This window comes from Plecotus auritus, assembly GCF_963455305.1.
Source record: "Plecotus auritus genome assembly, chromosome: 3".
Taxonomy (NCBI): domain Eukaryota; kingdom Metazoa; phylum Chordata; class Mammalia; order Chiroptera; family Vespertilionidae; genus Plecotus; species Plecotus auritus.
The window spans coordinates 132431903-132445766 of NC_137772.1; the positions used below are offsets into that span (position 1 = coordinate 132431903).

The 13864-nt window shown below is 51.5% G+C and overlaps 1 protein-coding gene across 3 annotated transcripts in view; it reads left to right on the forward strand.

Annotated features, from left to right (window-relative positions):
* TSPAN9 (tetraspanin 9) overlaps positions 1–13864 on the forward strand; it is a 215000-nt gene that overhangs the window by 115577 nt on the left and 85559 nt on the right. For 2 of the 3 annotated variants that reach the window (XM_080661344.1, XM_080661343.1), the window contains one exon: positions 11632–11711. In XM_080661344.1, the coding sequence (XP_080517470.1) occupies positions 11649–11711 (63 nt within the window). In that variant the 5' untranslated portion in view covers positions 11632–11648. Of the gene's footprint in view, positions 1–10794; positions 11712–13864 lie in introns of those variants that run through there. The other variant, XM_080661342.1, reaches the window with a different exon arrangement.

The window sequence follows — 13864 nt, forward strand, 5'->3', positions numbered from 1 at the left end:
CCTGTGATCATAAGTACGAAAGCCCCTTGAATAAGCTGTGACTCACACGCCTTTATTCATGGTGTTCAGGCACTTGGAGCCCATCGCCTCTTCCTCCTTTTGTTAGGAGGAGAGCCCAGAATGTATCCTGCTTTCTCTAAGAAGCGTTCCCTGATGGGCCAGCCTCCCTGGGCAGGTCCTCTGAGCACTCAGTCTGTGCTGCCCTCTCTGGCACGAGTTCATGCATTCTGTCACCTGTTGTCGTTTCATTTTTTTTTGCTCTTCCCTCACATAGACCTTTAGCACCTAGGGGCCAGTGCTTCTTGGTACCATCCACAGTGGCAAGCCCAGGATGAGCAACGAGTGGGTACTCGAGACCTTTGGTGATTAGTAATCAGTGTCGTTTGTCTTTGTATCAGTCTCATGTGAAATGTGATGGATAGTTGTAGTGGGTATGGATGAAGGTTCTGAAGTGTGGTACTGTCCACTTGATGTAGCAGTTTCCCAGTCAGTGCCTCATCTGTCTCTCAGAATCTCTGTTTTACAGATGAGGAAATGGAAGTGTGCTCATTCATTCATTCAAAAAAATGTGTGCTGTGTTCCGAGAGCTGTAAGGCTCTTGTCCAGGTCACACAGATAGTAAGTATCAGAGCTGGGACTGGGGCCTCACTCTTCATTCTGCCTGGCTCCCTGCAGTATGAGTGTGTTTGCCTTGTGCTGTCCTTTTCGGAGGCAGTTGGGGCAGCTGAGTAGAGTGTGCATTCGTGGTCAGGCTCAGGGGCAGCATCAGTGCTCAGTGCCGGCCCTGCTGTGTCTGTGTGGCCGAGGCTGCGGGCTGGCATTTCCTCTGGCAGCAGTGTGGGGGAGGGGAAGAACAGGTGTGCCCTGGCACTGGGCCTGACTGGGCTATGGAAATGTCTCTTGGGGCTGGAGCTTGGGGTATGAATGACACATAGCCACCCAGACACATCGGGTCTTGCGGAGCCCAGCCACATTCTCTGGGCTCCAGGCTGGATATCTGAGCTCCCTGGTGGCTCAGGAGATAGTCATATCTGCTGGGGGACCCCAGAGAGGGCCTCTAAAGGGGAGGACAAATGGTGGTGATCTTGCAAATTGAGTGCCTGCCAGATAGGCCAAGGGCAGTGTCAGGAGTGTCCAATAAATGGGTGAGGTAAGTACATATGATGAAGGCGGGGGTGAGGCCTGAGGGCTATGTGCCTGTGTGAGGGATTCAGTTTTCCGTCAGATTTCTGAAGTGTTCACCTCACATCAAGCTAGGCTGGTTGCTGCAAGAGGAACACGGGTGAGTTTGACCCCTCAGGAGCTTTTGGTAGTCTTGTAGGAAGACATTTATGCAAACAACCACGACACAAGGCAGAATGAAATCAGTGCCACAAAATTGAGTTTAGTAATAAGAAGAGAGCCTCTTAGTTTGAGGGATCCTTAGGATCAGGGGATCCTCTATGGAGGATGTGGCATTTGGGGAGAGCCTTGAACCATCTACTAAAGACAGAGATGGGTGGTGGAGCCCTCATAGGTGGAGGGCAGTGCTCAAGCAGAGTATGGAAGCAGAAAAGTGGGGATATGTCTAGGGAACAGTGAGGAATTCTGATTGCTGGGAGCATAAGGCACAGGACTATGGGTAATAAGGCCTACAAAGCACAGGGTAGAAGGTCTTGAATGCCAAGTTTGAGAATTTTTGTAAATCCCTAGGAAGACTGTGAAAAATTTGAGCTGGTGAAGGGGGCAGAGCGGTGCATCCAAAGCGCTCTCTCGGGACAGTGATGGGGCAGCATGTGGCAGGGTGAAGTAGGAGAAAGGCTGGAGGCAGGGCCCAGTTCAGTAGACTGTGGCAGGAGTTGGGTTGGGAGACTGCGACAGGAGGGGCTGTGCCTCTGCTTTCAGGGGTGCGTGTGTGGTGCCGGCTGCCTTCTGGGCACGTGTTGAGGAAGTTTGGGTCCGTGAAACGTGGTTGAGTACACATTGTGCATGATTGGGTTACGGTAGGAATGCCTTTCTGCCAGAGCACTCTAAGAGAGAAAGAAGAGTTTTGGTAGCCCAAACAGGACTCATGGGTGTGTTTTGTGACCATTTTCACCTAAAGTACTTTGGGAGGAGAAAGATACCTCCAGGTTTGGGAAGGACTGGTTGCTTCTCAGATGGGGGCACCTTGAATAACTTAGCTGCATGGACAGGGGTCAGCCTGAAGTGGGTGGAGGGAAGAGATGCTGAATGGGACCATGGCCAGTGCTGCAGCCTCACTTGACAGAGTGGCCAGTGGCGTTTCAGAGACCACGAGTGATTTCATGCCCTATGAGACTGTGAGTCCTGAGACAGCCAAGTCTATCCAGTAGGGATGGCCAATTCGTCTTCCCCCTCCTTCCTCATGTACCTCTCACTCTCTTCCTGTACAGGCTCCCTGCGCCTGGTGCCTGCAGAGCAGGTGGAATCCAGGGCACTGTCCCTGCTCCGTCTTCCTTAGAGCATCTCCAGGTGTTACGCACATGCTGCTCTTTCCTGCAGCAGTCCAGGCTTTGTGGAGGGAGAGAGGGAAGAGGGGAGGCAGCAGGCAGCAGTTCCTGAACCAGCAAAGGCTCCCAGCTACTGAGCTGGCCTCACAGGCAGGCTGGACGCTAGGTCAGAGATTGCTGTTCTCAGAAGCAGTCAGCATCCTCTATGGAGTGGCTAAGGAATATTGGATTTGCTGGGTCAGTAAATTTCCACTGGTGTATGGTAATAAACTTCAGGCTCATCACACTTTCTGGTGTCCAGTGGCCTGGCCTTATCTCATCCTCCCAAAGCCATCTGCCCTCCTTGATAAGTACTAATAACAAATACCTCTTTCTCCCTGTCTGCCAGGCACGGATGGCTCAGTGTGTGCATGCCTGCGAGTGCAGGTACACCTGTCTGTCCAGCACAACACCTCGCACACCAACCTGGCCCTCTTAGGGATCTGACGGGGATGCTTATTGGGCTTGGGATGAAAGATGGGGCTGGTTTCCAGGGACATTCCTGAAAAAAAGGTCCTGAGAGCCCAGGGTGAGCAACTCACAGGGTGGGCTACCATCCTATGCTTCCAGGGCTCAGCGCTGCCGCTCCCTCCCATCCTGTCAACAGAGGAGACTGTTGTCCTTTGGGAGTGGCAGGTCTTGCTCTTTGCATAAAGTCTCTCACAAAGCCCCCCAATGCTTCATTCATATGTTTGTGGGATTTAAGAGCTCCTGTGTGATAGGCACTATGCCAGGGGTTGTGGTACAAAGACAATGGACACAGCCCTTGCTCTCAAGGACCTCACAGTCTTGGGGCAAGGGGGCAGGGAGGTCGGTGAACAGGCAGCACTGTGATGGGCTGGGCTCAGGGTGTGCTGGTGCTCCAAGGAGAGGCTCCAAGCTTCTCCCCAGACATCACAGAAGAAGTAAGAGCAATACTGATGCTGCTGGGACTGGAAGTCAGCCAGTCAGAATGTGTGGAGAAAGGTGGTCCAGGCGGAGGAAATAGCAAGTGGGAAGGCCAGGAGGTGAGGAAGACTTCGATGTGTGTGCATTTTGGTGGAGCATAGGCTAAGTAAGGTGTGGGGGATGGGGCTGATGAGAGGAGTAGGGGGTGGGGAAGCACCTGTGATGGTTTTTTTGTTTTTGTCGTTGTTAATCCTCACCCAAGGATATTTTGCCATTGATTTTTAGAGCGAGTGGAAAGGAGGGAGGCAGGGAGAGAGAGAGAGGTAGGGAAAGAGAGAGAGAGCGCGAGAGAGCGAGGAGAAACATCTTTTGATTGCCTCCCACATGTGCCCCTACCTGCAACCCAGGTACATACCCTTGACTGGAAATCGAATCTGCGACCCTTCAGTGCACAGCTGATGCTCTAACCACTTAGCTTACTGGCCAAGGCTGTGCTGGTTTTTAACTGCATCCAGGGTCACCTCTGCTCCAACCTCACCTTCCCTTCAAGTTCACTCTCTGTGAAGCTTCATTTTGGCTGGGTGGGTGGACACACTTCCCCAGACATCCTGGGTACTCTGGCTTTACCTAGCTATCACCTACCAGGATGCACTTCCTCCTGCCCTCTGCCTGTCCAGTCCTACCCATTTTCCAAGAGCTAAGTTGGATCTCATTTCATAGGGTGGGAATTTTAGGGCTAGCAGGAGCCTTAGAGAACAGCTAGTTCAACCTCCTTGTTTTGTGGGTGAGGAGCTAGAGATCACCCAGGTAACTGGTGTCCTGAGGCTTTGTTCCTTAGGCCCGAGGTGATGATACAACTGGAAGGCTCATGAAGCCCTTCCTAACCATGTGGCTTGCCCCTGCACACACGCATGCCCTCCTTTGAGCTCCTGTTTACTTGTTCAGGCATCATTGTGCCCCTGCTTCTGATCAGACATTGTACTGGCTGCACAGTAGTCAGTGAACCAGACCCAGTCCTGCTGCCCTAGGGTTTATGGTCTATTAGGAGAATCAGCAAATTGTCACTCAAGTAAATGTGTACCATTGACTCTTGAACAACGCAGGGTTAGGGATATAGATCCCCCACATAAGCGAAAATCCACATGTAACTTTTGACTCCCCCAAAATGTAACTACTAATATCATATCCTACTATTAATAGGAAGCATTACTGATAATATAAACAGTCTGTTATACTGTATTACATAATACAGTATATAATACATATAACATATATTTTGTATTCTTGCAATGAAGTAAGCTAGAGAAAAGAAAATGTTATTAGGAGAATCACAAGGAAAATACATTTACAGTATTTACTGGGAAAAAAAATCCATGTGTAAGTGGACCCACACGGCTCAAACCCATTTTTTCCAGGGGTCAACTTTATTTTCAAATTAGGATGAGTGCTATGAGAGAGAGGCAAATGGTGCTATCAGACTATATATTGATGGAGGGGGGGTTTCATTTAGTTGGTAGGGGGACAGTCAGAAACCCAGGAGATAATTTTTAGACTTTCTTGCTTGCTTTCTTGCTTTCTTTCTTACTTTCTTTCTTACTTTCTTGCCCTCCCTCCCTTCCTTCCTCCCTCCCTTGTTTCTTCTCCTCCTCCTCCTCTTCCTCCTCCTTTATTTTTATATGAGAGAAAGAAACATTGATTTGTTGTTTCATTTATTTATGCATTCATTGGTTGCTTCTTATATGTGCACTGATGGATCGAACCCACAACCTTGGCATATTAGGACGATGCTCAAACCAACTGAGCTACCCGGACAGGGCTAGAAGAGAATTTTTGAAGAATTTACAAGAGCTCATGGATGAGTAGAACTAAGTCAGATAGTGGGTTGTGGAAGAGCATTTTAGGAAGAGGGAATAGCATGGACAAAGCCTCTGAGGAGAGAAAGTTCTGAAAGTTCACTGGTTGGAGCATAATGAGAGAATAGTTGGAAGTGGGGCTGGAGAGGTAGCCAGGGGCCAATCATGCCGGACCTTTGAGGTTGTTTTAGGAATTTGGGTTGTAATACAAAAATAGAGTAGCAAACACACACACGCACACGATCATAATCTCAGTAAATGGGAAGATACTGATGGGATTAAAGTAGGAGAGCAACTTGAGTGAGAAGATGGTGTCAGCTGCTCTGGGCAGTGGACTGAGGGCAGGAGCAGGAATGAGAGCTCTGTTAGAGGCTGCTGCAGGAGCCAAGTGCGAGATGATGTAGGGCTGGACCAAGGCAGACCTGCATTGTCCTGTGGGGGTAGGGACAAGTGGAAGGCAACTCATTGGACAGGGCTTATGTTTGGTTGGAGGTGGGGCAAGTGACAACTGGGAGTTAAGGGTGGATCTTGGGTTTCTGGTGTAAGCAATGGGATAGGTGCTTATGCTGTTTATTGCTAAGGGGGTGGGGCACTGCCATGGTATGTGTGTGTGGGGGTCAGGGCTGGGGCAAGGTCAGTACCTCTGGGGCCTGGGCAATTGGAGCTGCCTCTGAGATGGCCAAGTGGGGACGCCAAGTAGGAGTTGGATATGTGTGCTTGGGGCTTAGAAGACAGGTCAGGCCCAGGTAACCATTTAGGTGTCATCAGCATGTGCAAGGCACTATAAGGGATGGTCAGATGCAGGAATGTTGGGCAGAGGAAGAGGGTTCAGGACTGAGGGACTCTGACTGAGAAAGGAGCTGAGGAGAAGGAGCTGCGTGTTTGCCCTTAGAATATGAGCCACAGACATTTTGTATTGATTATGTGTTAACTTGTATCTTTTGCTGCTCAACTACATTATTAATTAGATGGGTACTGGGATCACATTTAGTATAATAATAATTATTGTTGATATTGATAATAGTGCCTCAATTCATTGAACATTTTCAGACATGCTATGTGTATTACATTCATAACCTTTCATCGCTATTTAAAATTTTTTAAAAATTAAATTTATTGGGGTAACACTGGTTAATCACATAAGTTTCAGGTGTAGAACTTCATAATTCATCATGAATATTGCACTGTGTGCTCACTACCCAAAGTCTAATCTTCTTCCGTCACCATATATTTGATCCCCTTTACCCTCTTTGTCCTCCCCCAGCCCTCTCATCTCTATTTTCTTACATACTGCTTGGGAAGGTGTGCATTATCTCCATTTATGGTGGGGAAACTGAGGTACAGAGCAGGTAAGTGCTCATTCCAGGTTACCCAGCATTTGGGTAATTCCACATGGGATTTGGACACACACACACACCTGTACCTAACCCTGAAGTATTTCCATGACATTATTTTGCCAGAAATTATGGACAGGGATCACTGGAGGCATCTAAGCAGCAGTTTCCAGGGCACGTGGAGTGTGCTGAGTGGTATTGGCTTTGTGACAATCCATCCATACCTCTCAGCTGGCTCCTCATGATCTAGAAGCCTCACTTTTAGTACACCTGGCTTGGTAAGGAGTAGTATGGCTGGCCCATAGCTGTGACTCTGTTTCCTCGGAGCTCAGCTAACTGTCCAGTCTCACTGGTACATGTGCAGACCAGCATGCTTACCTGTCATTTGTGGGGTGTGGACACACAGCTGAGGTTCTCTTCACAGTCATGTTTTATCAGTAGCCAGGAGTGACCTCTGACAAGGGATGACCACAGCCAGTTCTTGGCTTTTGCGACATGGCTGCAGCTCCAGGGAGTCTGCACGAGTTCACCAGTGGTTCAGCTGGAGGCAGACCTGCAGTGTCCTGACGGTTCCTCCAAAAGGTGTGGCCCACAGGATGCGAAGGGGATCCGGAGCAGCTTGTCCTCTGTCTTGCTCCTGTCTCAGTCTTCTTTTTTCCCACCTCCTACCTTTCTTGACTCTTCCTCTAAAATGGCTCCTGATTCATAAATGTTTATTTGTCTGTCTGTCCATTTCTCCATTCAGGCTGTGCACTAGGGATGTGGCTCTGAACAAAAAGTTGACTACATGGCCGTTACACTCAGTCATCTGTTGCTGGGCATTTAGATTTCCTGCGTTCTGTTGTCAGGTTCTGATGCCCTCAGGTATCCTGCTTTCCAGGAATAATTCCATAGATTTCTGGCATGGGTCCCATCCTTTGATTAATGAACTTGGAGGGAATGCAGGGCTTAGGCATGGTGGTCGTCCTTTTCCCTCTGAGTCCCTATCCTGTGGTGGTCACTGGGGCACGCCCTGGGGGTGAGGAATGATTAAGACACAGCCCCTGCCTCTTTTGAGAAGCCCAGAGTCCAGAGCAGAGGTTGAGGATGTAATTGCATCCTCAACAAAGAACTAGGGGGCCTGAAAAAGGGATCAGGCCTCTACACAGAGAAAGAGGTCCACCAGCCGTCTCTGGTAGACTGTCCTGAGCAAGTCATCCCTCCGTCTGACTGTGATCCCTTCCACAGCAGCCAAACCCTATTTATTTGTTTATTTTCCTTACTGGGCTATGCAAACTATACAAGCAAAACTACCTTTAGTTCTTTTCTATCCTGCCCTTTTCACCATCATTGTTACTGTCCTTCCTGAATCCTGGCCAAGTTTCATTTCCTCACCATCCCCTGCCAAGTGAATCTGCATGCAGACATCTCTGGATGGGGGCCCCCTGCTAGGGACCTCTGCAGCCTTGTCTCTTGGCACTGTAGGTAAATAGTTTGCTGAGCAAGTGCAGTGTTTTCTATATTGCTGAAGATCTCAGTTTTGTAATTTAAATATCGGGGTGAGGCAAATCTTCCTTCTTCTTCCATTGCAGCCTATCTCACACATTCCTTAGGATAGCAAGTGTCACTTTGTGTCCAACGTAAATTCTGGGGGAGGCTGCCTTGAGGTTTAGAGGGACAGAATACTTCATGAGCTGCACACATCGTCAGATACATAAATCATCAGCACAGGTCCAAAAGGGGATCTGTGTTGGCCCATCAGCTCTGATTATGTGTGGGTGAGTGAGAGACCAAAGATGGATCTCGCTGGCACTGCAAGCCTGAGAAACTCAGTGAGAGGCAGGAAGAGCTTGGCATTTACTCTGAAGCCCACATCTCCCTAGTTGCCAGTCAACAGAGATGTTGCATGTTGGTTTCATGTATTCACTGCTCTTCCTTCCCTCTGGGAAGTCTTTTCTTGCTTCACTTTTTTGTTATTAAAAAAGTGATGGGGCGGGGGGAGGCAGCTCTGCCTTGTTCAAATGCTCAGAGATCCTGAAGGGCAGTCTGTACCTTTCAACTCTCCTGAGCATGTTCCCACATGTACCAACTCACTTTATTCTCAGGACACCTCTGGGGTTAGGCTCTATTAATCCCCATTTTAAAATATATTTTTATTGATTTCAGAGAGGAAGGGAGTAGGAGAGAGGGACAGAAACATCAATGATGAGAGAGGATCATTGATTGGCTGCCTCCTGAATGCCCCCTACTGGGGATGGAGCCTGGGCATGTACCCTGACCAGTCAAAACATGACCTTCTGGTTTACAGGTCGATGCTCAACCACTGAACCACACAGGCCAGGCACGATTTTAAAGAGGAGGAAACAGGAGCTCAGAAAAGCAAACTTGCCCTTGATCACACAGCTACAAACTGAGCTAAGAGTGAAGAACAGGTCTCAGGACTCGAGTCCCGCTGGTAAATGATCTCTCCTGCTTCAAAGAAGTAATGTTGTTAGAATGAAGCAGCGGCCATGAACCCTCAGGAGCCCGCTGAAGAGAACAAAAGGTATTAACCATTTCAGTCAGGTGGCCTTGGGCTCCCTGAGGACCAGCCAGGCATCTGCCCCTCATCTGTAGACAGCACCCATGGACCGAGTGTCCAACCAGGAGACATGCATGGTGTCACGGCTGTGACATACACTAGGTTTCCTTGCTGGGAGCACTGCTGTCTGAGTGGGGATAGGGCTCAGAATAGTAATGCCACTGCAGGCCCGTGTAAAGAGCCTGAGGGGTTGCATCCTAGCATGTAGACCTGCCTGGGAGCCAGTGAGGGTGCAGGCTGGATGGTGCAGGGCCACCACAGCAAGCCTGTGATAGGGTTTGAATCCCCTCTGGTCTGAGTCAATGTCCCCCCTCCCTTCGGCCACAGCCAGTGGCCTTGGTGATGAACATCCTGTCTTTCTGACTAGATTGTGTGTGTGAGTGGCAGGGGGCAGCACACCTACATCAGTTTCCTCAGGGGCCTGGCCCTGAGCTCAGCACATTGAAGCAGGTATAGAGTAAGTGTTTGATGGGATCTGGGGAGGCCATTACACACTCATATCCCATGAGGGAGCATGAATTCTCTATCCAGCCATCCCAGTGTAGCTCCCCCTGTCACCCCCCCCCCCCCCCCCCCCCCGCAGCCTGGTGTTAGGTGCTGGGGATATTAAGCCTCCTAGGACTTGGTCCTGCCCTCAGGTGCTCTCAGAACTCTCGTGCTGGTGGCAGAAGAGAGAGGTGGGCTCTTCATACCCCAAAGTTTTTAGTCTTCTTGGTGTGCCAACGGTAGCCCAGGTCAGCAGTGCAGAATTCTGCCTAAGCCCAGAGGACGCTGCCCCAAAGCAGTGTTTCCCGGTAGGATGAAGGCTCCTCTGCACGGTTCCCCAAGCCCTTAGCGAGAGCCTCCTTCCTTCCTGCGGTTTCCCTCTCCAGTCCCTTACGTGCACTCTTCATGGGAGAGGATCCAGCCTGCATCCAAGAGCACTCCTACATCATCCTTGGCACCGGCAGGACCCCACCTCGGCCACCTTTCCTCAGGCTGGCGAGGTTCCCAACCGGCGCAGCGTCCCACCCCGCAACGTGGGGCGGGGGAGGGGCACTCCCGCAGCTGCCGGAGGCTCCAGGGCCCTCGCGCGCGCGCCGCGCGCATGTGCACGCGGAGGGGACGGGGAGGGCGGCGAGCCCAGCGGAGGCCCCAAGCGCCTTTCCCACACCACACGCAGCACCTGTGGTCCCTTCTCTCAGCGTTGTAGCCAGACCCACGTGTGCAGAAGCGTGGTGTGTGTGTGTGTGTGTGTGTGTGTGTGTGTGTAGCTGGGAGTCCGTGTGCCCCAGGTCTGGCAGTCCCGTGTGCACAGGGGAGGCAGCCAGGGCGACAGTGGCCGCGCTTCTTTACCCCTCCAGTCCTCGGCCCTTTCCTCCGGTTTCTTTGGGTCATTGGTACCTCCAGTCCTTCCCTCTTCTGTCGCCCCTTTTCTGCGGTAGAGGAGACCAGCGCCTTCCGTGGAGGTTCTGGTTCACCCACAGCTCCAGAGCCCTTGACATTTAATGAGGGTTCAAGGCGCACGGGTGTAGGCACACAGCAGAACGTTAATCCTATTAAAGATACGGTGTCATTGGGGAGGGGGAGGCTCCCCTCCCCCGCCCCCTAGCAGACCTCGCGCTCATTGGTTGAATGCAAAACAGGGGGCGGGGCTGAGGGCCAGGCGAGGGGGCTCCGGGCGATTTCGGTGTCGGTAGTCGGGGCTGGGATTTCACTGGGAAAGCCCAGCGGTGGTAGCTGCGGCGGATCTCCCCCATACTGTTTGCGGCGCGCCCGCCCAGCCCTGGGCTGGCGAGCAGCTCCGCAAAGTCGCGGAGCGAAAGGAGGTGGAGCGCCCACAAAGTGGTCGGGGCTCCGTGCTGGGGCTGGGTAGGGCGAGGCGTGTGCCCTGGTAACCTGGATCCCGGAGCCCTGGTGCCTTGCGTGGAGTGGTCAGTGCACTGTGAGGCGAGCTGACGCTCTGGAAAGAGAAGTCAAATTGCAGCCTTCCCAAAGACGTCTGCTAAGTTACGCAGGCCAGCCAGTTCCCGGAGAGCATTTGCGAGCGCGCAAAAAGCCGAGCCGCAGAGCCCTCCTGGGCTAGCCGGCTGGGAGTAGGGCAGCGGCCCCTGTGCAACGGGGTCCGGTCCGGAGTGTGCCCGGGTACAGAGAGGAGGCGTGCAAGGCTCCACCGGGCCTCCTGCAGCCTGCGCCCGACTTGGGCGCCCCCTCCGTCCCTCTCCGGGAGCGATGCCCCCCGCCCCTTGCGCCCCACGGGAACGCCTCGAGCATGGAGAAGTCGAGTAGCGAGGATTCTTCGATCCACCGGAGTCCATCTTTGGACAGCAAGGACTCGGACTTTGCCAAGCCGTCCACTTCGGGCCGCCCATTCGGCCGCGGCTTCACTGCGGGCGCCTTCTATGGCACCGCGGGCTCCGGGGGCCAGAGCCGCGCGGAGACTGGAGTCAAGACTGACAAGTACAATGCTCCGAAAGGCAGCAAGTACGTGGTGTTTTACCTGGACCTGTCCTTTGTTTTCCTCCTAGAATTTAAGAAGTGCAACATGGCCAGGGGCTGCCTCTGCTGTTTGAAATACATGATGTTCCTCTTCAATTTGATATTCTGGGTAAGTCCTTGCGCTTATCCCTCCCTTTGCCTTCTCTCCTCTTCGATACCCTCTTCCTTTTTGGTGCTGCATTGCTCTGCTCTCCCAACAACGGTAAGTGGGTTTTTTCGTAAGATTGTTATTTCCCCTCGTCCATGTATCTTCCTCTTCTTTTCTCTCTCCTTGGCTGAATGGAGGCTCCAAACTTGCCTTTCTTCCAGGAGAGACTAACTGTACTCCTAGGAGACTGGCAAAGTTTGCCTCCACCTCCTTCCCAGAAACCCGTTCTGGAAGTGCCTCTAACTGGATAAGCTGCAGAAATAGGTGTGGGGTCAGAATTTTTAACAGCTGTGACACTGCGTTGAAGACCGGCACAAGTGTGAATAGTCTTCTGAGTTTCTTCTTCTATTCCTCCTGAATATGCAAGAATACCGTCTGCAGCATTTTACAGGCACAAGATAGGGGAGTGGTAGAGTTCATATCCTCCCATTCCTGTCAGTGAACTCCAGGAAAAGGAGGAATAGCCCCTGTCCAAAGTTGAGGGACTCCCTTGCTAGACTGCAGATATGCCTCTGAGTTAGGGCTCCTGTGAAAAAGGAGGGTGTAGGAGGGATGCTGCCATCGGGTGGCAGGCAGCTGCTTTTGAGGGATTGCAGGGGGAGCAGACGGCCATGTGCTCCACCTTAGACCGCCAGCCCTCCCAGCTCTGAGAACCCTAGAGACTAGAAGGGACAAAGTGGGGTGGGGGGACAATCAGGAGTGCTCCATTCTGGGTGAGAGGTTGTTTTCTAGAGAAGGTATCAGTGGGTGGGGCAGCTTGGAAATATTCTCCAACCTCTGATTCTGGAGGACATGTGAGTGCAGCTTGCACACTTGTCATAAGAAATACTAGTTAGGTAGATATGAAAACTTCTTAACCTCGGATCTAATTGTTCCTTCATCCCAAGTGCTGCTTCCGCCTTTCTTCACCAGAACCCAGCCGAAGTCAACACAGATGTTTGGCTCTGCCCCAGGGCCTGTCCTCCCGCGACTAGAGGGACTAGAGGCTGTCAGTCCTCCAGGAGGAGGACTGGGGGCAGGAGAAAGGCATTCACAGTGAAGCCAGGTAGAAGCAGCTGTGTTTTGTGTTCAACGCTTGTGTGAAGTGATTGGTTTTTACTGAAGAACTTTTTGGTTGTGTCGGATGGGGATGACTTTTGCCACAGAGGGGAAAACTCAGGTTGGGTGGGAAGAAGTCTGGGTTCTTGGTTCTGTGTTAACTTCTTTTGTGACCTTGGCTAAATTGCATCATTCATTAAGGACTAGGTGTCCTTTCCAGCCCAATGCGGGGGCGGGGGGGGGGGGAGGCGCTGTCAAGATGGTCTCCCTCATGCACTCACTTCCTTAGGTATGGGCATCCTGTATCCTTGCCTTCTCTATGGGGAGGGAGCCCCTTCCCTGCCTCATGCACAGGCTGCTGCTTCTCTTCAGAGGAGCCTGGTTTGAGGTTGTTTGAGTTGAATTTTCCCAGATAGCTCCATGGTCTGGGGCTCTCCAGTCACTGTGTTACCTATCCTTTGGTGAGGTTTTGTGGAAACGGGGGCAGAACCACTGGAATGTGAAGAATGATTCTGTGGTCACCATTGGGCAAGTGCTCCTGGTCCTCTGACTCACTTGCCGGCAATAGTGTCAGCCAAACACGGAATACTCTGGTGCCTATGAATTACAGGAATGCTGCCCTTTCATTGTCTACAGCTTCCCTCTTTGTTCTTGCCTACAGTCAACCTGCCTTCCTGTCTTGCCCCACTCTGCATATCCTAACACTTACTATTACTAGAAAGACCCTCCTGGGATGCTCACTCAGTGGCCAGTAGCTCCCTGCTCCTCCCACCCCCACCCCGCCACCTGCTGGCCAGAGTGTGTATAACTGCTGCAGCTTCTTTCTCTAGTATGGTGTCAACTTGGTTTAGGGACCTCCTCACATAGTATAGCCCAATGGTCTGTGCTCTGCACTTAGTAGGCATTTGTTCTATGTTTGTGAGAAAATGAATTGAAGGCCAGAACAGTAAATCTACATGTTAATTGTGTTGCAGGATTCCCAAGTCCCACTTGGTAGGGACTTGTCCAAGATGAAGGCTCTCCAAGCAGAGCACCTCAGCTGTGGGGTGACAAGAGGCTCTCTCATCATCCCTGAA